At 38.6% G+C, this 25,276-nt stretch overlaps 1 protein-coding gene across 2 annotated transcripts in view; it reads right to left on the bottom strand.

Annotated features, from left to right (window-relative positions):
• The window catches only part of LOC140549997 (ras-specific guanine nucleotide-releasing factor RalGPS1), a 178,807-nt gene that overhangs the window by 25,504 nt on the left and 128,027 nt on the right, over positions 1 to 25,276 (bottom strand). For both annotated transcript variants that reach the window (XM_072673800.1, XM_072673793.1), the window contains exons 9-10: positions 12,016 to 12,153; positions 9,183 to 9,276 (exon numbers count right to left, since the gene is read on the bottom strand). In XM_072673800.1, the coding sequence (XP_072529901.1) occupies positions 9,183 to 9,276; positions 12,016 to 12,153 (232 nt within the window). The remainder of the gene's footprint in view (positions 1 to 9,182; positions 9,277 to 12,015; positions 12,154 to 25,276) is intronic.

Genomic DNA, 25,276 nt, shown 5'->3' with positions numbered 1-25,276 from the left:
AAGTCAGCACAGCTATGATTTTTCATGATAACGTCTAGGGGTACTATTGACTATTAAAAATGCTGGCATATCAATTGAGAGAATATTGCTGTTTTAAGTTTCCAGTCAGAACTAAGACCATTTTTCCATTAATGTCCCACTCCTAATACCCCTCTTTATTGTGCATGAATGAGAACCTGGGAACCAAAAATGTATATAAAAAAACCTCTCAACTGTGGAAAAATGCCCACTTTACAGCCACACAATTTCACAGAAGTAAAATGAGCTTTGGCGAGCGGTTTGTAGATGGATTTGTTCCTACCCTCTCCCTTTCTCTGTGGTGACTGGAATATCAGATTTTCTCTGTGCATAGTTTGTTAAACCTAAACAACACATGCTAACATTACTTGAATGATTTGTCGGTTATCATATCAAGGTAGCCACAGCACTATACCTTAGTGCAGTGTTTCTTACCCCGGTCTTGAAGGCCGCCTGGGGGTCCCTGAGGACCGATTTGAGAACCACTGCTTTAGCAAATGCATGACTGAACCTATTCCTTCTTGAGTTAGCCACAGTTACATGAGATACTCTTAACAATTAAGGAGTTACACAAGGTTCTTGTGTGCAATACCATAGTAGAACCGCTTTTGGTTCCTTTTGGTTTTTGTAATAGAGATGCTTGAGTGTGAGGAACCTTTTAAAGTCTTTAAGAACTTTAAGAAATCTATATCAAAGATTCTTAATATTTTTGGAACTAAAATTATTATTATTTTATTTTATGGTGTTGCACAACCAACCACTTGTAGGACTTTTTTAAAGAAGATTTTTTAAGAGTTACTCTAGTTACTCTGGGTTAAACAACACCACCTCAGTAGTCCAATATCTCACAAAGATTTGAAATCCAATTTTTTTTTAGAAAAGCAAACAGACAAACAAATAGACAAAAATACAAACTGCTGCAGGGGTCTAACAAAATGCCATAGCTACACTACGGTCAATTACTATGTGGTCTGAAATGCCAACATTCTTGTTCAGGTACAGAATTTGCCTGACTTCCATTGGTCAGTCACAAATCTTTAGGGTCACAGAGTTTTAACATTTGTAATTGAACTAAAAGGGCAATCAACCTTCATACAGTTTTATATCTGCGTAAAGGGTGTTAACACACCTATAAACATAACTTCAGGCTCTTCATTGCAGATCATTAACATTTCCTTAGAATCTGGCAAGAACTGAGAACTCGAGCTGTCCTAACATTTTATCCTAGCTTCACATTAATTCACGGCTCCTGACTTCAAAGTCTATCTTATGATCTTAACAACTGTTATGACAACATTCGCTCACAGAGGGAAGAATGTTCCCTCAACTTATGAAACTGCAAAGCAGATTATACCTTGCTTGTTGTCGATCCAGGGCAATGGACAGTGCCAATAAGGCTATAATAAGAGCTATGATCAAAACAAAAACTGAATAAATCGGAAGATAAAATCTACAATCTGTGTCTAAAATTATTTACAAATCTGTCTGGATTCTTTAGCAGACCCTTTTATCCAGAGCGACTTACAAAAGTGCTTTGCCCTTAGCTACCCTTAGCTATTTTGTATAGACTAGGAACCAAAAGATATCTCTTAGAAGCTATATAATACAAAAGTCAGTATGGATACCAAGTAAATAAGCACAACTGTCTAAGAGATACTGTATATTCATAATTGAGTTCTGGTGGTCATATAAATACAGGTTTAGGAATGTATGCAGTAGATCTACACAAAACACAACCACAACCCCGATTTATAGACATTAAAAAAAGTTTCAGCAGTTCTCTTGAGTTGAATACAATCTGTTCTTGGTTTAAGGATGGAGTTCTGTCTGGTTTGCAGCGGGTGTGGGATGGTTCTCTTGAGGAGTGCTGGCGAGAGTGTGTAAATCACTGAGTGGTAAACACCGAACATTTCAGAAACTCCACCAACAATCTCTGGCACTCTCAGTATTTTTGGCCATGTAAACACAATGTGACTGTCTGTGGTAGGACATTTTGGAAGCATTATACTAAAAAAGAAACATAAAACTGCAGGATTTATTAAAAATGCATATAAAAACTTAGTAAATTGCAAATGAGCCAAACAACTACCCTGCTCATTCTGCATAGCAGATTACTCCTTAATAATGACTGCAACATCAGTCTTCAAAAACTGTATCACAAATGTGCACAGCATGCAAATAAGAGTCTAACCAGTCCAAGTTATTCCAAATGTTTTACTGTGTGCTGTGTGCCATTTTCCCAAATGCATGAAGTTAAAAAGGAACACTTTTCTTTCCACATTTTACAATTACAAAATAACAAAAAAAGTAAAAGGGCGTGAAGTAAAATAATTAAAAAATGTAATCATGTTTAGGTCAGGGGATATGGCAAGACCTTCAGCTTGAGCTTGTTGATATAGTCCATTGTGGATTTTAAAAGGTGTGTTTAGAAATATTATCTTGCGGTCATCCTCATTTAATCTTCAGCTTTTTTTTTTTTTTTACTACAGACAATGTGATGTTTGCCTCTAGAATCTGCTGGTATTTAACTGAATCTGTTCTTCCCTCTTCCAGTGAAATGTCCCCCATGCTACTGGCTGCAATACAAATGCCACTGGCTACCCCTGCTAAACAGTTGGCTCTGTGTTCTTTTCATGACATGCCGTACCCTTTTTTCTCCAAACATACGTTCGCTCATTGTGGCCAAAATGGTTATTTTGGAACTTCATCAGTCCACAGGATAGATATGTTTTCTTGGCCTTTCAGACCTTGAGCTCCACTGTTCTTTTTAACTGTCTTAATTATCCCTAATACATTATAAACGAAGGAAAGGGAAATGTGAAAACACTACTATCTTCTGATAGCTTTCTCCTGCTTTGCAATTATATCTAATTGTAAGATTGTTAGGCAGCTGCTTAGCTCATTATCAGTTCCATGAGACCTCCAATCCACAAATATTGCTCTACCCTAATTTATGCTGTAATGAACGCTCAACAGAGGAAGGTTAGTTTTGGCAAGTCCTCACTTTAGGCATCACATATGAAATCTGATATATGCGATTTCTTACTGTGTGTCCGCATGGAAGAATTTTGCCACTATTCTTGTGCAGTTGGCGGATACTGCGGATTCGTGAGAGAAGTGCACACAGTAAAAAGATACGAGGTCTGTAAACTCTGTGCGCTGCGGCAAAAAATACGCCAGCGAATCACTTGACTTTAACTTACTGCTAATTTTGTACAGCTAGGAAAATGTTAGCACATCTTCTTCAAACTCGCACTGTTCGCACCATTACAAATCACAGAGCGTTTAATTAGTGAGCTTGTGTGGAATACTCATTAAATGCAACACCTGAACCATTTCCAGATCCCTCTGAGAGGATTTCCGAGAAAGACCCGAGACAAAACCACAGAGCAGGCCCACATCTTTCACAATTTTAACTCAGCCAGGCTTCTGGCACAAGTACAAAAATGAGAAGGCCACTGTGGATCCAAGAGGCCAAGGTTTGTTGGGGCAAAACACGGTCAGCATGGCTGTGACGTAAACTTCTGGACACACTTCAGTAGCCCACCCCTGACCATCTCCCCCCATCTCCTCCTTGTGGCTACATGAAGGCAGGTTATGCTGTGGAATTTTGCTGGGACAGATCATCACCACAGAAAGCACATGGGAAATAATGACCACTATTCTCTAGATCTCAAACACACCTTCTGTAAAGAATCCCGGAGCTCAGCTATGCACATGTACTAGACATTACTCTTATTTCTAAAGCCCAACTGGAGATTGTGGTGTGGTTATTCACTTTGCTGTGGTTTCATAGCTACACTTACCTCATGCCTACACTCATAGAAACACCTCACACCTCACAAATGTATTCTGTGTATATACTGTTACTGACTATAGAAGTTCAGTAACTTGTGCCACAGTAGCTTTTCTGTGGGTTTGAACCAGACTGGATAGCCTTCACTGCTTGATTGCTTGGCTGCCCAACACCTTGCTTCTGGTTCGGGTTTAATTTTTCCTCAGATCACTGTTGACTGCTCACCACAGCTGACCAGGAGCATCACCTTGCCATTTCAAAGGCGTTCACTACCAGTTGTCCAGCCATGATGATTTGACACTTGTCAAAGTAGCTCAGGTACTGACTATCCAGTTGCCATCTAAACTATATTCCAGATCTTGGCTTGTTGTTAGGCGAAAATCCACTTAATCCACTAATAGCAGAAAGCTAGTAGTAGGAAAGTCCTGGGTACTCTGCTTAACAGTACATTAGCCAACAGCAGCAGACCTCGGGCTGTACAGACTGTCTGGCTCTAGATTTTGGAGAAGTTATACTAATGCTGCGTTTATAGTTGACGTTCATTAAAGTGGTCAGAAGAATGTCCTGCCAGGAGTTAAATTCTTCCAACTTTTGCTGAATAAACTGGATGTTTATTTTTCTGACAAACACAGGCGCTGAATGCGTATGGTTGAAGCCCAGGCATTGCTGGTCATCAAAACCTGAACTTGGTTAAAAATTCAGAGAAACATTTGCATGTGGGAACAAACTGGGAAGATAAGATCAGACAGAGAGAGGCCTCAAAAGCTCAGTGTTTTACAGAATAGGTCCTGAAGCTGAAGTCCTTATTCACCAGCTTCTTATTTGAATTTCCTGCTCCAGCTTAAATATTATATTCAGGCACCTAAAGGAACGATGGAAACTATGTTTGTCTGTAAGTACATCATTCAAATATAGTAGACAAGAAAACATGATAGTGTTGATGCTTTTTCACAATATGCAATGTTACTTTTACTTAAAATAATAATAATAATAATAATAATAATAATAATAATAAAAATAATAAAAAATAAAATAATAATAAAATAAAATTTGCCACTTGACAAAGTCAATGTGAATCAGGAATCAGAACCTTTACAGGTGGGTTGAATTCGAATTTAACTCCCACAGGCAGGGAGCATAAAGGCCAGAGATGGACCGTCAGTGCTTTTGAAGCTGATGCCAATTGATGATTGTCTTTCAGCACGATTGGCAGATAGCCAGTACTGAAAGGCGGGGTAAAATGCCACATTTACCTTTTCAGGCAAAGTCAGTAATGAATCAGCGTGTAGGGTTTTTGTAATGTTCTATGTAATGTGGGTTACTTTGCTTTTTATAATCAACCACATTTAAAACTTTGTCAAAATCCAAGCGCCAGCTGTGAGCTGACGAGAGTGGTGTCAGGTTAGTGGTGTTAAACGTATTTACTCTGCTCCCCCCAAGAGGAATGTTAGTGTTACAAATTCTACAAAAAACTGGACATTCTTAGCAACACAGATTTCGGATTTCAAACTGATTTTAAACGGATTTTAAACGAATTGCAACACTGGCTTTGATGGGTTTCTGATGCCACAAGTGAGGTCTGTATTGTCATCTAGAGGTTGACGAGGGACTGCAGCATCCTGTGACCTCACACAGTGCTGCATTCACAAATCATCTGATCATATGATTTGATTGGTTAAATTATCGTGTGGTTGCATATTTGGGCTGGAAATCAGCCAATACTAAGACATAGCTGATCGATCCTTCTATCTCTAGTAAAACTGTAGAAGACAGCGGCCTGCTAGGCAACCAGAACACATCAGAATTAGAGCTTAAAATAGTTTCTTTTTTTATGGATCAATAGGTAGCGACGCTAAGCAAACAGCATACACTGTAGGTGAATTGGCCACATTAAATTGCCCCTTGTGTTGCATTTATTATTTTCACTTACTAGCCACTTTGATATTTTGTTAAAATCAGAAAATCTGAATCCCTAAAAGGAACTCTTGAAAAACAATGATTTTCAGATGGAAAGTCTGTCTGTTGCCACAGAAGTGAAATCTTCTGTGGCAACACATTTATGGTGCAATTCCTGTAGACTAAAGCAAAATGGCAACACTAGGAAAAAGAATGATTTTGTTTTTCAAACAGGTCCCCTGGGTACTGTAAGAGTACTACAGGGTAGTCACTGTTCAGGATCTCACCATGATCTCACAGTATCTCTGTAATATTCATTACCTGCAGAAAAACTAATCTGCATACAATATGTGCTCTCAGAGGGATGAAACCCATTAATCACGTGCCTTGTTTGAGAGCAAGCAGGAGTCATTTCAAATCTTTTCATTTGTGATTTCATTAGTGTGAGCTAACATTAACAAGCCTTGAAAGGGATGAGATCACCTCTCAGACGGTCACTGGCCTTGCAACATAAACCTTGAGCTTCAGCTTAATGAACAGTTCTTAAATCATAGCTTTGACTCATTATCTGTTCACAGCTGGGAGCTAGGCGAAGAAGAGGCAAAGAGGAGTCTGTGATAGATTTACGACAACTGAAATGAGGGAACAGAAAGTTGAGAAGCGACTGCTCACTGTGCTTGAGAAGAAGTTATATACACTATCGGTCAAAAGTTTTAGAACTTTGCTGTGGTTTCATAGCTACACTTACCTCACGCTTACACTCATAGGAATACCTCACTTAAAAATGGAATCTGTGTACATACTGATACATGATACTGACTATAGTAGATCTGTTGGGAGGGAATGTTCAATGAAAGTTCAGTAACTTGTGCCACAGTAGCTTTTCTGGTGGATCGAACCAGACTGGATGGCCTTCACTGCTTGACTTGGCTGCCAGACGCCTTGCTTCAGGTTCGGGTTTATTCTTTCCTGACCAGGAGCTCTGACAGCTGATGTAAACAATGTATCATTTACATACCTTTATCTACATAAAATCAGTGTAGGAACGGTCTTACGGCACTCCGTACCGCAGTATTTGACAGGTTTGCAGGTTTGACAGATGGAGTGGCAGAAAGAAAAATTGGAGGGTGTTCTAAAACCTTTGACTGGTAGTGTATGTTTCAACATAGTCTGTATATTCTATTTATTTACTGGGGCAGTGGTGGCTCAGCGGTTAGAGCTCCGGGCTATTGAAGACAGGGTTGTGGGTTTGATACGTGAGCTCAGCAAGCTGCCACTGTTGGGCCCTCAAGAAAGGCCCTTCACCCTCTCTGCTCCATATTCTATTCTACATCTATTGATGTTTTAGTTTGTACGCATGTTAAATTGTTCATGTTTTTTCCCCCAAATAAATAAATGTGCACTGCTCAGCTTTATATACAATGTATTAAATGCCCCAAGACTTCTTCACAGTTCTATATATGCTAGTCTTTACATTATTACTTGCAGGTAAACTGAAACCTTATATGTGCATTTTTTTGTCACAATACTTCTCCTTCTGGGACTCTTTCACTCAAAATTGGCCCACTCTGGCTGCAGTTCTTCCTGGCTTTGGTCATCTATTGGTCAGTTCCAGGACTCCATTATTATCTCTTTCTTTAAAAACGATCAGTCGGCTTGCCCAGTTTGGGAGGTCTCTCTCTTTTTTGTACAGGGAACAGTTCAGTAGCCGGTTCACTGAAGGTTACCCAACGTGTCTTTTTGGTTTTGACTCCTGGTTCATGAGCTTCTCTGCCCTACAGGAACCGGTTTACTGTTTTTTACTACTTCAGTCATCGAATTTTGACTGAACTCAACTCATTAATGACTACTTATTTACACTAGTCTGATAACATCAGCAGTCTTAATTTGGAGGCCCCACCTCACAACTTAAAGGACTTAAAGGGTCTGCTGTTAATGTTTTGGAGTCAGATACCACAGGACGCCTTCAGAGGTCTTGTGGAGTCCATGCCTTGAATGGTCAGGTCTATTGCGGTGGCACTAGGGGAATCTATTTAATATTAGTCAGGGTGTGCTAATGTTATGGCTGACCTGTGTATAAAGGTTAATTTCTACAAGTCAATCTGCATCAACATTAATGTGCGTTTTCAGAGATCAGATCACAGTCATAATTCATAATGTGACGGTCTAATGGTCTAATATGACGGTTCCTCCTGCGTTACTTCCATGTCGCAGACTGGATGGGGTGGAGTAACGTGACTGAGGGGACAGTAACAAAAAAGAAAAACTTTATAACAGAATAAAAAAAAAAAAAATCGAATTGACATGAGCAAGATTATGTTGATTACAGGTTCCGAATGTCGCCCAGCCCTAATTTGAAAACACACTAAATGCTGCTGATTGGTCAAATTGGCTTTTTTATTTTAAGGGGGAACTTAAAAACTAAAGGTTTCAGATACTGTTAAAAACAGTGTTAAAATTGCTAAAAACAGGATTATTTAATAAAGGCAATGGTTCTACATAGAACAATGGCAATGCAAATCTTTTTCAGCACACTTTTTTGGTGCTATACAGAAAGCTTTACTGTATTCTAATTAAGAGAGTCTCTTTATAGTGGCTTATTTAACAATTATGGAACCATTTTCTTATATAAAGAATAATTTAATTAGGCAGATAACCAGTTCTCATAGTTCTGTATTAAACCTTTACTAAAGAAATATACAGAAATGTCAAAGAACAGAAGAAATATAGCCATTTTATTGTGTGTATTTTTATGGGGGGAATTTGTTGAAAGAGTGTATTCTAATCTAATTAGTGTCAAAACCATTTTTCTGTGAAGTAAATTGTTGAGCATTTCTCAGACACACAGATTAATTGTCCGTGTCTCACAGCCTAATGGCCTGGGACAACTAGTCTGAGTTCTTTCTTATTGTAAGATCACACTATGCAGAGCCGTAAATCCTGCTGCGCTGAAGTGCTAGGACTACATCTTGCCCGTCCTATAAGGGAAAGAGTGTTTATAATAAAAACACATTACATTAGTCTCAACTAATATTTACTGGTATAATTCTTCCGATGGTTATGGCTTAATCACATGAACCCGTCATAGTATGCAGGCCACCTAAAAGTCCAATCATGGACTGGTTTGGCCATAAAAAACGTAGCCATGAAAGCCCCTCATGGGCTCGCTTGACCGCGAAATGACCTGAGAATTTCCAGCAGCTCACCTCTATGTGTGTCCACCATATTGTCCAAAACTGCATAAAGAGACATAATCATTCCTTTGTTCCTTTCCTAGTCCTAAATCACCTGCTGTAGCGTGCCTGGCCTGTAGGTCAGCCTCGCTTTGGGCTACTCTGGGCCATGCTTTCTGAAAAAGCAATCATGTGAGTCGGCAAGGTGACCAAACCCCTCCCTGTTTTTTTAACTTTGAAATCCCCCGCTCCACAGGGGCTTTGGAATGACAGGAGTGAAGGAGTAAACTCCCACTTACTTGAAGTTGTCGTCTTCTACGAACTTCTGGAGCTCCTCGATGTAGCGAACAGACATTAAGTATTTTTGCACATGGGGAAGGATCACGAGATGATCTGTGGAGGAGATCGAGAGAACCCAAGACAAAAAGACAGAAAAACAAAGAAAGGCAAAAGAGTTCATGATACAGGGAAGAACTCTAGAAAACTCTCAACTCGGTCTTATACACTCGTGTTGCTGAATGCAATCTAATATTCACAGTAATGCTTCAAAATAGTAGGAAAGCCTCTACGCCTGGACAGTAGAGACAGTTAGTCCAACAGAAGCAGGATAAACTCTTTTTAATACCCTTGATTTCAGATGAAACAATGAATGAGCAGGTTTATATATTCTGTATGTTTATTTTGTATATATTACGCATTTAGTACTACTGGGGAGGGACTATGCATGTTTTTTACTCACCTGTACACCTGTGGTAACGTGATTAGACAATAAACCTGATGATTTGATATAGAGAAGTCACTGAACTTTGACCAAATAACAGAAAAACTAAAATTTTGACCCAATAGTTTTTGCTTATTATGACCAAGGACAGGAAGTTTGGCTTTTTGCTTTTTGAATTAAACTTCCTTTCTGATCTGCTCTCTTTGTTTGTGCCTGGTCTGGTAGCCATGTGGATCCACATGCTAGTTAGGTCTGCCACAAATGTAGTATGTTTCATTGAGAGAGGCAGGACCAGATTTACTGCGTTAATAATAACATTACACTTATTATTATATTATTATAAGTGTAAACTTTCTGAACGCTTTCCTTTTGAGGTTTGTTGTCACTGGTGGGACACAGCCAATCCGCCATCTTGGTTGTCCCAATGCCAATAACAGAGAAAACTGGCTGATTAAGTTCATGTTGCTCTGTATAGGTTTGCGAAAATTGAACTAATGTCACATTTTGGTCCATTCAAAAAATTGTGATTGGTGTTAGGGAGATCACTAGTTAGACCGGTCTTACAATTAATAAGTCATTTATTTGAACATCTACATCTTAAGTCATTTATTAATGAGTAATGAGCATAAAGGTCTTTACATATATACATTTGAACTTGCAGTCGAGATCTCAGTAGCTACTATCTATTTTGCACTGTAAAATATTACGATTAATTGCCCAGCCCTAATTTGAAAACACATAAATGGGCTTCTTTTTTTTTAAAGGAGGAACTTAAAACCTAAAATGTTCTCTCATAAAGGATTCTTTATGAGTTCTTTAATAAAGGCAATGGTTCTACATAGAACAATGGCAATGCAAACCTTTTAATATAAGTAAAATAATGAATCTGTGTTTTGCCCTGCTATTTACTTCCATTTGCTTAAAAGATTTGTTTTCTGCTTAATCAGCACATAATTTTGTCTAATTTTATTTTTTATTAATTCTAATTTAGGGCACCTCATAAATTATTGCAGTATTGAACAACTTTAATGAACACTGCATTTTATCTGTCGGTCTTTGTTGTGCAGCCATAGTATATGATTATAGCTTTACCATATTATGTATATAATATTGCTTTACTGATGTAAATTTTATATATTTTATCATACTTATTATCTACATTATTTGTTTATGAAGCCACTGTTATTCAGCTATTTGGGAAAAGTGCACATTTCGCATTGCAACACTTCATATTTTAAAAAATTCCCTAAGCTGCTATACCTATTCTTTAGATCACATTAGATTTTTTGTCGTATTATATTTTATTTCTTTTTTTATATTTATCTGTATGTTCCTATTTTTTATGTTAATATTACTACTTTAATTTAAACATCTTTTTCAATTGTTAATCTATTTAATCTATTTAAGATTTAATAGAATTTGTTATTTCTGTTGATGTCTACTGTTTTACTTTCATTATTACTGTTTTACTGTGTGAAACATTTGTAGCTGCTTTTTATTTATGACTGGTGCTATTTAAAAATGTTTATTATTATTATTATTATTATTAGTAGTAGTAGTAGCAGCTAGTAGTGTTGGAATTCTTCACACAGCGCCACATAATTTTCAAGCAACCCATCTTATAATTTGAATTCAACCATCCCTGTCCTGTTTATCAATTTCATCTTCAACCACATCTCTGCACATTTGACTAACCCATTGTGTTTTTAATTTTAATTGAATGCCTCACTTTTTTTATTTTATTTTTATTTATTTTATTATTTTTTTTAAGTGTACTGGGTATATAGTATCTCTCCTAGATGTCCATCATGTTTTCACTAAAGCACAGCACAGCATCCTGCACGTGTTGTCTTTGCACATGGTAAGGTTTCCTTGGCCTTCTCAAGCCCTGCTGGGTCTTGTATTCCCTTACAAATATCCTGGCACTGCACAGTGTCCGAATGTGAGGGATTAACTTTATTTAAACACGGAGGAGCACTGGCAGCACAGCCGTACAAGGATTTATTAAACTCGGAAACAAAGGTCATTCCTCACTGTTTCTTCACTTTTGCTGTTAAAAAATCTTACATCACCCCAGGAGAGATTCATTATTCATTTTTTGTTTAGTTATTGCAACACTGCACGGGTCAGCGGCACATGTTTTTTTTGTGCTTTGTTTTGGACTCATGGCTCATGCAACTGAATGTCAGCTGTAGCTGAAAATCCCTTCTATGAGGCTCTACTATTAAGAGATTTGGATAAAAATACCTGCAGAATAACATTCAACAATAAGAGATTTGCCTGTCAGTCTTAATCAAGTAAGCTTGCATGTTCAGCATCATTATCGTCTAGGGGGGTAACACCGCATTTTAATATTATCTGCTTCATTTAAAAAAATCGGATGAATTAGCTGGTGATTCAAAACTGCTTACCGTAATTGCAAGACATCTGCAGATCAGAGATCACTCTCAGGAGATTGTTCATTTGATTTGTTCTCTGCTCTGTCTCAATGATGCTGTCTGATGCAGGGTAGGCTGAGTCAATGTAGATCATGTCCAGCAAGTAAATGCCTGTAGGAGGAAAGGGAAATGACCTTCCGGTTAAATACATGATGCATAAAACATTAGTAGCACTCAACTTATGCCATGATCTGTAAACTCATGACAGCACATCACATCTGCCCTGACATTAAATGGCATGGTCATGTCAATGTGACAAGAAAAGCAAAATTGTTAAGCTGTGAAAAAACCAATGCATTTGTTGATTTTACATTAGGTAATCCACTGATGTTGACATGAAAAGAAAAAAAGGAAGCTTTTGCACTTGACTGGTCTCAAGTAAGTTTCCAGAGACCTGTTAAAATGATGTTGAGACCGAAATAAGATTGAAACCAGATGTCTTAGTATATATAGTATGTATAAGACATATATATCTGTATATATCTAACATCTAATGATATATGATGATGATTTCATCATTAGATAGATGATATCATCTATCTGTATTTGTGTATACACACACACACACACACACACACACAAAGCATTTAAAAACACACAGCATAAATACAATTGTCCAAATGTAGTGTTTAATTGAATTAATGTATATTTTTTTCATTATCAGTCGAAATTTACATTTACATTCATGGCACTTAGCTGCCGCTCTTATCCAGAGTGACTTACAAGGTTATTCGTGTTACAGAGGTGGGCCAATGTAGTGTTAGGAGTCTTGCCCAAGGACTCTTATTGGTGTAGCACAGCACAGACCAGGGAACTGAAACCCAGTCTCCCACATGCTGTGGTAGCTCACTGGCAGGTAGTGGTGTTATCTGTTGCGCCACACCAACCAACCAACCACACCAACAACACTAGACTGCCATCATGAAGTCAGAGTTTGTATTAGTAACAACGTATCTCCTCTTAGTAACTTATGATCCCAACATGTGAACATTTCGAAAAATATTTTCTGGGATGGGAAATTTGCAACTCGACATACTGCACACTGAGGTGACGTCAGGAACCAGGTGTATTGTAGCCGTCCACAATGGCACAATGACCACAATTAATTCACTGCATGCACCCTACATGTACACTAGCAGTCAAAAAGAACTGCAAAGAGCAGTTAAGATAATGTACTTGCACACACCAAATCACAATCCCACCAAATGTGTAAAGAGAATGAGAGATTTATTTCTGAAAGACAAATACTATTTTATCCATAGACAAAAACATTGCTAAAAATATCTAGAATTTATTAAAAACCTATTTCCAAAATTTTCAAATAGTGTCATGGCATCTCTGGTTTGGCCCATTTCCTTTCATTGTACAAAACTGTTCTGTCTCTTTAGTTCCACCCCTTAGTTTTCACTGTTATTATCTCCAGGAGTCTCTACTCTTGACCCTGTACATCTATGGCCTTCATATTTCTTTGTGTGTTGCCTGGTATTGTATGTCAACAGGTCAAATAGTTCATATGCTCAGTGTTTTGGCTTACTTCCAATAAATTGTTGAGACGCTGCCAAAGCAAATTTGACATTCATAATGGACATTATGTAACAAACAAAGGCTTAGGTTTGTCAGTTAACGCAACATTAAATAAACGGCTCCTTTAATGCAGCATTACTGCACGATTTGAATAAATGGCTATTTATTGATGTCTTTATAAAATGTTATGCAAACTATGTGACAGTTATGAGCTACTGCATGAAGTGCTAAGACTTCATAAATCTGTCTCATCTCTCTTCATAGTATGGAGAAACAAATCCTGACTAGGAAAAAGTCATGGGAAAGAGGACAGAAAACAGGAGCACAGGAATGACAGCAAGATGGAAAGCAAGAAAGTTCTTTTTTTTTTTTCAACGAACAAATTACCCTCTTTAGCTTTAGCTAACAGTACAAAGTTTTCTCCTTTGGTATGTTGGACTTCAGAGCAAAACACAGCCAAGGTGATGAAGTTTTAAAATAAACCAGCCAAACGGAGATGGGTCTAAAGAAAAATTAAGTCCTGACTGCACATACTGGAAAATAGGGCCTGAATGATTCATACTACCATTGGCAATCTAGTGCGCAAGGCCTTATTTTGTACCACTGGGTCTTGATTTCTAACAATGACACGTTAAAAAGACAAAGGAATCTTTCCAGTGAGGAAAGACAATAAAAGAAAGTCTAAGGATTCAATGTTGGTGACTCACAGCAAAGTATCACAATGCCTCGCTGAAGCAGCACTGACATTCAGGCTTACACAAGCAGACACTACACCCTGCTCTATGAGTATGACTGACTGTTGAACACATTACTTTAAACATTTAAGGAAGATCTGTGTATTATTTGTGAGTATTTTAGAGTTAAAAATTGAAAGCAGGACTAAGCAAATGTTTGGGCACCCCAATGTATTTATCATTTACCATAAATGTACCTTAACTTGGTTGTTAGGACTACAGCTTGTTCTAAAACCATGACCCAAAATCTTTGTCCAAACAGTTAGCAGCAATGAGCTCCTCTAAACAGCTGCCTAGAACTTAAAAAACAACTAGCAGGAGAAGACTGTAAGCAGACAGCAAAGCGTTTTCAGGTAGCCACTTTCTCATTTCCTAATATAATTAAGACATAACAGTTAACAGGAACAGTGGAGGCCAAGTTGAGATCTGGAACACCAAGAAAACATCCCCAGACAGACAGAAAAAATATTCAGACTCTGCAGTGGTGGTCAACTGCACCTGCACAAATATGATTATCATGGGAAAGACTTTTCTGCATCCTCACCACTAAACTCAGAGTCAGAGGTTTTCAAAGGAACATCTGAACCAGCCTGTCAATTTTTGGACAGATTTTTTGAACTGAAGAACTTTATTTTGCTGCAATGAGCAAAGGCAGGCTTGGAGTAAAGAAAGGCTGCAGGACTTCATGAAAAGAACTCCTTTCCAACTGTTAAACATGGGGGTGGTTGTTCTGTTGCAGCCAGTGGCATGAGGAACATTTCACTGAAGATGAAAAGGGAATGGCTCCTAAACATCATCAAAGATCTACTGAATGGTCTACTAATGAATAGCTTTTTATTAGAAAGAACATGCAAAACTATGCACTTGACTATGCATGATGTCCACATTTTTACCTTTAGGCTCTTTTTTCTTGTTATATTGATATGTTAAATGATGGAAATCAATAAAAACGTATTGCTTACAATGTTAAAAGGAATGTGTAATCTTTAACATTATACCTTTTGCAAAAAAGTCATAGTTTACTTGCCTAATATTTTGACCAGAAGTGCCCAAAGGTTTGCATGCCACTGTAACTTTCAACTAAATTTTAAATGCAACTGAACTTTAAGTCAACCTGCTCTTTCTGGTTCGGTACCATAGCATACCTATAACCCATATATACCCATAAAATACTGTTACCATTTTGTGAGTGTGGTTCTGTAAGAAACTTTTTTGATGCCACACCTAAATACTTAAAGTGCAAATGTCAAGAGGGTGAAATCCAAATGCTCTTCTTTCATCTCCTTCTTGATGCAGCACACCCATGCTATGATTTATAGGCCCCAAAATATATATATAGTGCCATTCAACACACTTATCTAATGAGTCATGAGCAGGGGAGTGTGCTGGCCAGAGCTCTAGTCAACTGATGGTGTTTCAAGCAAAGCCACATGGCTGGAGAGAAAATAAAGCGCTGAAAAAGGAAGTCTCCCCAATCTATTAAGTATATAAATCAATTAAACAAGTGATATACAGCTCAAGGAAAATATATGACATCATAAATTTAAATCCAAACAGTTGTGCTCTGGTAATGATTTGGGGTGAATTAGCTTGGCAAATGATTTGGAGGCTGTGTTTAATAATGGCCTATACGTCACATCAATTTATAGCACTGTATATAAACTTGCTGAATGTCTCTCCAAAATGGACCTGAGTAAAGTTTAAGGCAATATAAAGCAGAGTCTAGGGCTGCACAATATATTTTTCAGCATCAAAATCGCAACATGTGCATGAGGAATAGTCACAGTGAGGATGTGCAATGTCATTGACCATTGACCTCTGATGAAAAAGCTAATTTTGCAATGTTCGTTTTTTCCAATATTGTGCAAGATTCTCACAACCTTGACTTTTGATCAATCTGATATTCATGACACTGAGTAAAGTGTTCTGTAAAGCAAACTGTGGTTCTAAATAAATAGCATACTTTATTCTCCACTCAGTTAAGCATACACAAAAACCTTCCGATATACTGCATATCAGGGTCTCCATTTGCGAGTAAATAGAATATAAATATAAACATTTTACTGGTTTAGTCTCTATGATACCGGCATTAAAATTCCACCCAACACAATGTCCGTTAAAAAAATTCCCCCAAAGTTCATATAAAAGTAAAGTAAATAACACAAAAAACATTTTTGTGCTGTTTGTGGTTGAGAAACGTCTCCCAGATTGCAGGCAGCTAAGGTACCATTCTCTCCTTAACATTTACTATTTGCGCTACATTTCTGTGGTGTCTTTTATCAAAAAGGCCACTCTTTAGTCATGAATATAGGAATTTGCTATGTTTGTAAATATAACTAACAACTAAGGCAGGTTAAATTCAATATACGAACAAAACTCTGGTTCTAATGTTTAACGCTTTAAAAATGATTAAATGCTAACATACAGAAGGTCTGTGAATTTCTAGCAGTATCACAAATGAATAAAAATCAGTAAAAATCTGAAAATAAGAATATAGTGTTTTTAGCTTGCAGGTTCAGTGCAGAATGTAGTTCGGAATTAACCAGTTCAGGTGAACTGTGGAGGAGCACTGTTTGGGACCCAATGCACAAGTTGAACAGCATTAGAGGTGAACTTCTATTTAGCTTTTGAAATATCAGTAGTGCCAACTACAGGCTGATGCCAGGCATATTTTAAAAGCTATGAGAGAGTCTATTATTGAAAATACAAATGAAGTGTCCTGGTGTTTGGCTGAATGCACAGACACAGAAGAAGAAGCAAGACTAGAAGCAGAAAAAGCAGTAGAAGAAGTAGAAGAAGATGCAAACGACGGAGCAGCAAAGGAAAACAGGCTATATTTCAGTAGACTATATTACACTATAATTACAACCATGTACACATACCCTATATATGCCTGTTATTCCCGCCTTGCACTGTCCAAGATGGGAGTTCAGGCCAAAGCCAACCTTTTTTTCTCTCTGCTCATCTCAGTGAGATCATTAAAAGTGAGCTTTCCTCAAAAGAATTCCTAATGGCTGCTCTGTCAGTTTCTTTTTATGACTTTATGGCTCTTCCATATAAAAAGACCCAGGCATGTTGACAAGCTTGCAAATTTCATGCTAAACATAAATAGAGCAATCATTCAGAGAATGTTGTTTGGAAGATTTTCAAAAGAGTGGTGGGTTATTGCCTGGTGTGAGCTCATGCTTGACGACAAGTGGCTCAGACTGGCATGTGTTTGAAATTGAGTGTGTACGCAAGTTCATTTTCATATATTTCCAGTATCTAAAAGTTTCTTAGACTACAAAAGAAAGTCTAAGAAAGAGAAATAAAAGTATAACCATGCAAAAAAGGTTTGCTTCAAAGGGTTCTTTTGAAGTGTACTGTACTTGCAGTGGCTATATAAATAAAGTGGGACCACTTCAACACTGGAATGTTCATGAAGCTCCTCAGAGTAGACCTGTTTATCAATTCCTTCTCTTATTTTTGAAGACCTTATCAAAAGGAATAAATCTTAGATCAATGTTTTTTTTTCTGAAAGTTTTTTTAAATCCCAGTATTTGTTGAATCCTTTCAGATTGATTATGCCTCAGCAGTGAAACATGGGACAGATTCCTTTCAAAGTACCCACAGCTGCTTTAGATCTCCAGGTGACTACCCATTGCTTAGTCATATTTTCATAATGTTTTCTTAAAAAGATATGAATGGACTAATGGACTCCCACTATAACTCTGGGACTGCTGGTCTAAATCCCGGGTCATGCTGTCAGCCATCAGCAGTCAGAGCCTGAGAGAGCACAGTTGGCTTTGTTCTCTCCGGGGGGACAGATGGCTCTCTTTCTCTCCTCCCCATCACTTCAGTGTGATGCTGTCCGGCTTGGGCGCCTGCTGGCCGATGTATCAGAGTTAAGTACCCGGGGCGTTCATTCTGAGCGCGTTGGTCGTCTGGTAGTGTTGCAACGGCAGCAGTTAGAAAAGAGGCGATGTCTGGTTGTGCATGTGTCTGAGGAGTCCATCCTTTACCTTCCAGTGTGGTGAGCATTACATGACATAGGGGGAAAGTACTAATGAGGGAGTTGGGTAATTGGAAGGTAATCTAAAATCAGGTAAAGAATAATAAATTATCTATATGAATTGCTACTCATACACTCTCTGACGCTGTCTACTGACCTTCTATAGAGCTTGGATTATTCTTCTCCACACATTTCCCAACACAGTCCCACCAAGAGTGCTTTAAATTATGTTCTCCATGGCATCACCTGAACTGCCTCACTCAATCACTTGATGAGCAGTATGGCTTCTCGCATTTTGGTCATTCTGATTGTGAGATCAGGACTAGTGTTGTAGTAGCTGTAGTCCAGTCCTGGCCTCAAGACCAGTCTCTAAACGACAAATTATTGGTCTTAATCTTGTTTCTGTCTCCACATATTTTTTTTTACTACATCTCTGGAAACATCCTTGAGACCAGTCGTCCTAACACTGTATTAAAACAAGCCTTTGGATGCTGAGTGTAAGTGGGTGCAAGTCTGCTTCGTGTCATGGTCGTCTCATGCCCTGCCAGGGAAAAAAAAAAGAAACACTAGGGAAAAACACAAGCAGAAGCTGTCTAGCTGTCCAGACTAAACACAGGCCAAGGCACAACCTCCTCGGCATCCTTAAAAGGCTCCAGTGTCAGATCTTACATAATTCATTTCTTCCTGGTCACTAGCTGTCCTGAGCACATACTTCACTGAATCAAGAGGGAAACTGTCTGATTGAAGAGCATATTGAATTTGACTTATTCACATGGAAAATGTATCCTTGGAAAGCTCAGGCCTGAAGTACATTTTTCTTATTACTCGATCAAGTGAGTCCATCCAAATCGATGTCCTGAACACAACTCAGACAAAAGTTCAAGGAGTTGTTGGGCTCCAGCTATACGTGCAACACGTTCCAATATAAACCAATGTATTACAAATGCAATGCACTCATGGTTCCTCAGTCAAAGGTCTGCATATGAAAGGGGCCAAACGGTGACTTATCTGGAGAATTTCAAAGCCGGTTACTTTCTTGTACAGAAATTAATCAAGGCTGGCGGCACAGATGCATGAGAATATTGTTGGAGAATGTCCATTGGTATATCCATTGGTGTCAATGGTGAATATGCTTACAATGGCTGATTATGTCGTCCATGATGTTTCCACTGACGTCAACAGTGTCCACTGATGTCCACGGAGAATATGCTTACAATACAAAGGATATGATGATGCCCATGGTCTGTCCAATGATGGTCATGGTGAACATGCTTAAAATACAATGGCGAGGACATCCATGTCCATGAGGTATCCATTGATGTCCACAGAGATTAAAATACAGTGTCAATAACATCCAAGGTCTGTCCACTGATGTCCACAGCGTCTCCACTGCTGTCTACGATGTGACGACTAATGTCCACAGAGATTATGCTTAAAATACAGTGGAAATGACACCCATTGTCTCTCCATTGACATCCATTGTCTGCTCACTGACATCAAAGATTTGATGTCACTGATGTCCACAATCTCACCACTATTATCCATGCCTAAAATACAGTGGAGAGGACATTCATGGTCTGTCCATTTATGTCTATTGTGTGTCCACTTATGTCCATGGAGAATATGCTTAAAATACAATGGCGAGGACCTCTATGGTTAGTCCACTCATGTCCATGAGGTGCCCATTGACGGCCATGGAGATTAAGCTTAAAACATAGTGCCAAAAACGTCCAAGGTCTGTCCACTAATGTCCATGGTGTGTCCACTGCTGTCCATGATGTGTCGACTGATGTCCACAGAGAATCAATGATATCATGACATCAATGATTTGTACACTGATGTGCACAGTCTCTCCACTATTGTCCATTGAAAAAATGCCTAAAATACAGTGGGGAGGACATCTATGGTCTGTCCACTGCTATCTACTGATGTCCACAGTGTGCCCAAAAAGATGTTACTTAATACAACTACAAGGTGCAAGCTCACTGTTTAATATGCAGGAAATATCACTTATATGAGACGTGGGTGGACACCAAGGGATGGTTGCTATGTGACTAGGATCAATGATCACATACTTACATAACTGAATTAAGGAAAAACTAAACATGCACACAAAAACAAAACCAACACGTGTACACACACACATTCTTAAGAGGCCTACATCACTCTTTGTGTTCATTTTCCATGGGGAGAATGGGCTCTGACATGCCAGTAAGAACGGTTGTAAACCAGGGTATTTTCATAGATTTTTTTATGTTGCTCATCACTACAGCTGGGTTCTAAGTGAATCTCACCAGTTGAGCTTCAGTCAATTCCCCAGTAATGCTTAAATCCTTTCCATCTGTTATATAATTAGGCCACTATGAAATTGGAAAATTATGTGAATTCTATCACAGTGCATCCAACAAAAAAGACAGCAGTGTGATTTTATAAATACAGAGGAAGCAAATATAAAGCTTTAATTACACAAGGCAATCTATTTTACTTGCCCAATGTACACAGCCATGCATTGGAACTACTCTGGAGGCTTTAATGCAATAAACTACACAAAGCCAAATTCTTTGAATATATCATAAAGGATATGGTTAAGTGCTTACTTATTCCACGTAGGCCTGAGCTCAAAAGGTTGGGACCTGGAAGAATTATTAAAGAATGATTGAAGAACGACTCCTAAGAGATACTAGATTTGTAGGTGGTGACTGGATTCAAACCGAGGAAACAGAGGTGAACAATATCTGCCGTTAATATGAGGCCAAAACATGGTAACCAATCATATCTATTCATTTGAAACAAAGGAAAACTTTAGCTCTGTAACCTTGTGCCTGAATGGATGCCTCCAAGTCAGAAACAACGGATATTGTGACTTGTAGTTCAATTAAATATATTTAGTGTAAAAAACATATTACACACTTTCAACTGTTAAGATTTGAAATTTAAGTTGTATGCATAAGAGTTATTGTTGTGAAATTACAATGTTTATGTATGCATAAAATGTCAACCCCTCACAGACTGACCATGTTTTTAGCCTCAGTTGCCAGGCCTCACCAGGTGATATGTGTGCGTCTGTATGTGCAAAAACTAAAGTACTGTACTGCAACAGGTCAAAAAGATTTGTGCATATGACTAAAAATGTACCAGTAGAAATTAGTAACATCTACACATTTTACAATTTACACAAAGAGCTCCTTGCCACTGGTGGTGCCATTTTACCAAATACACATGCATGCCAGCGTCGCTGCAGCTACATTCATGCTGCTTTTCTTTCTTCTGGAGATTCTTAACAAGGGATTCTTGGACACAAACGTCTGCAGAAATGGTAAGAACTTTATATTTTACTATGGTTTAGGGTTAGGGTTTAATTAAGTTTAGGTAAGGATTACATTGCATTTAGGCTATGGTAAAATATAGGGTTAAATTAAGGGATAGATTAGGCTTAGGCGACACAAGGATATAGGGGTAAGGGTTATATTAGGTTTAGGTGATTTTAGGATTTAGGGTTAAGATGAGGGTCCAATTAAGTTTAGGTTATTGTTAGATTTAAGGTTAAGGTTAAGGTCTGACTTAGGTGTAGGTGTAGTAGCTTAAGTTTAGGTTTAGGTGTAGCTTTTTGATATGTAGTTGAGGTGTAAATTTCACTGGTTGCTTTGTACCATTATCTGTTCAAATAATTTAATTTCTGCTTGTCTGTGTTGCGCCGGTAATTTGTGCATGTGCACAGGAGCTGACCTATATTAATAGGCCACACAGTGTATGAATCCTGAAAGGGTCTTTTAGTCACATATGGGAACAACAGGGAAGCATGTAATCAGACACAAATACACTATGTTACTCAGAAAGCCTCTGTGTATATCTATAAGAATAGATAATAAATAAACAAACAAACAAACAAATAAAAAATCTAAATAGATTTGTTATAAAATCTGAATGCATCTGAATATTAAAACTTTATACTGAAACTTCTCACTGATTTCAGGATGCAGCTTTAGCAGGGGTGATAACATATTAAGAAAAATGCTTACCACCCTTCTGATTGCCGGACGCCCCTCCCCAAACTGTGGTGTTTAAAAATGCTCCCTCTGTAGATGTGTCAGCACCCTTATAGCACCCCTGCTAAAAAACAACACTCTCCCTGATAGAATGTAAATTTAATGTTCTGGTCCATGTTGCTCATCAGCTTCCAAAATGGCAGTGAATTAACTCTACTTAACCAGGTGTCATGAACTGTGATTTCTTTTCCCCAAACATGCGTGCAAGCTTTATTCAGTGATCAAACATGACTGTGGACCTCCAGGGAGAAATTGCATTGTTCAAACAAAAGAGCCAAAAGCCAACCAAATGCTTTCCTTTCCTTCCCCATTTGGTACCATCAATTACCTCACCCGTTCATAGCTCCCCTTAGCAAGGCTCCCAACACTGGGGTGCTCCCCTCCCATACATGCAAAGCCAGCCACCTGTGTGTGCCGATGTGGCATTGCCAGGCAGCCGGATCCCCCAGCTCCGCCTCACCAGCTAACAGACGCCTGTGCCAGCCAACATAGGGCCATCTACCCACACGGAAAGAGCGCGGCCAATTGTGCTCCCTCAGACCCTAGCTGCTGATGGCAAAATAGCATGGTTCAGGATTTGAACAATGGACCCATAGTGGTAGTGCAGTTTTTTGCATCTGTTTTTAAAGTCACATTAGTGTGTGATTAAATGAATTCAGTTTCAGGAAAAACCCTGATTCAACTCAAGCACACTTAAAACACAAAAGAAGCTTCTGTGCTTGTGGGGGAACAGACGTGCTTCCAGAAAGTGAGCTCATCTCCGGCTGGAGAGCCTATAAACTCACTCTAAAGAAGACCTGCACAACAACTGTGGCTTATAATTATATGAGGTATGAATCATAAACATGGGAATGAAATAAAAGAGCAGGTGAAAGTGAGGGACATTCATTTCCCAACAAACTGTGCGGAAACAAATTCAGGTCTCCGAGGTTCTGTGCTCTATCAAACTCAAGGCTGCAGAGGAAAACGAACAGCTCCTGAGACTCCAGACCACTTTAACCCTTAGAAGCAGAGAGTTGTAGAGTTATTATTTTCTTTTTGCTATACTGTTAAACTGTAATTGTGTAATTACATCTGTAATTACATAATCAATGTATAGTTACACTTACATTTACATAATGTATATGCAATCTACAGTTTTATGGTAATTTGGCAATTGTCCTTTCCACATGACCGCATACATAGGGATTTCTCAACATTTGCACAAGAATTGGTATAATAATATATTTAATACATTGTATACTTGTGTGTGTTTATGAAGAGCACACACCGATCAGCCATAACATTAGCGCCACCTGTGTAATACTGAGTAGGCCCCCCTTGTACCACCACAACAGATCTGACCATTCAAGACATGAACTCCACAAGACCTCTGAAAGCGCAATGTGGTATCTGGCACCAAGACATTAGCAGCAGTCCTGTAAATTGTGAGGATGGACCTCCCTGGACCAGATCAGTGAGCCGTAGGTGCCCATGACCCTGTCACCAGTTGTCCTTTACTGGTTGTCCTTTCTTGGACCACTTTTGGTAGGTACTGACCACTGCATACTGCGAACACCCCATAAGATTTGCCTTATGGTTTTGAGAATCTCTGACTCCGTCGTCTAGCCATAACAATTTGGCTCATGTCAAAGTGGCTCAGATTCACATCTATGTCCATGTTTCATGCTTTTAACACTTCACCTTCAAGACGTGACTGCTCACTTGCTGCCCAATATAATCAACCCTTTGATGCCCAGATGTCACTGTAAAAGAGATGCAAGTTTAAAGAACCTTCATATTGGTAAAGAACCTCAACTTAACATCTTAAAGCCTTTAAAGGTTCTTCACACATGCATCTCTTTTACAAAATTGGTTCTTTATGGAACCAAAAACGGTGCCTCTATGGCACGGTTTGTAGAATCCTCTGTAGCATCTTTATTTTTTGAAACTGTAGGCATGCTGCTGCCTGAGAAGGAATCCCTTACCTTAACTGCCTTACTCTAATACTGCTCATCTACATGTCTGCACTCATGTCTGCATTTGTACATTATATTACATTACATTACTTGACAATGCACTCATCCTAGTGTTCTGCGTGTCATCTCATTTCCCACCTTCTCTTTACTGTATCCAGGTGTTATCAGTATCAGGCCCTGTCCATCCTGTTATCGTTGGCAGGTGTTCACTGTTTTGTCTCTGTATATGTAGAAGATTGTTTTGGTCAGTCCTTGTCCAGTCTTATGCGCGTGCTCTCCTTCAAGAAGATGGTATGGTGGTTTGTACACCGGTATTTTGGGTTAAATACATTAAGCCCCCTCACAATCTGTTACAGTGGGCAGACAGACCTCAGGTCTCCCTAATGAAAGGCTGAGGGAGGGAGGAGAAGGTGATCAATCAAATAGTGCTAACTTTACAGAGTACAATTGCAGTTAGGCATGTGTATACAATGTCATTTACTTCGTAAATATCATTTTCATACACCGATATGTTATCCAGTGATTATGCATGTGCTACAAAGTCAATATATGGGGGAGAGAGGGAGAGGAAATAAGAGGGAGAGTGGAGAAGTGAGATGGGCTACATGTCTCAAGAGCTCAAGTAAGTGAGGAAATGTTTTATGACAAAAGGCAATCCCCCAAGTGCGCTCACTCGGACAGTGAACCAACAACCCTTGACATTTTGGCTATGTTTTAAAATCAACACATTCCAGTAACGTTTCAATGCAAGATACATACTGAGCTAGAACAAAGGGTTTGAAAGGAAGAGGTCAGCATGCTTTTGCTTTTTGTTTTCCCTACATTGTATTATGAAATTTACAAAGACGAACTTCACAGCCCCAGAGGTGTTGCCAATGCCTATAAAGTTCCCTATTAAACAGCATATCAAGCATCTGAGCCATGTGTTAATGTCTCACAGTAATATTTCACAAACACGACCTGATTAAAACAGATGGCGTG

This window comes from Salminus brasiliensis, chromosome 1, assembly GCF_030463535.1.
Source record: "Salminus brasiliensis chromosome 1, fSalBra1.hap2, whole genome shotgun sequence".
In the NCBI taxonomy this organism is placed as follows: Eukaryota; Metazoa; Chordata; class Actinopteri; order Characiformes; family Bryconidae; genus Salminus; species Salminus brasiliensis.
This window is presented reverse-complemented; position numbering and strand designations above follow the sequence as displayed.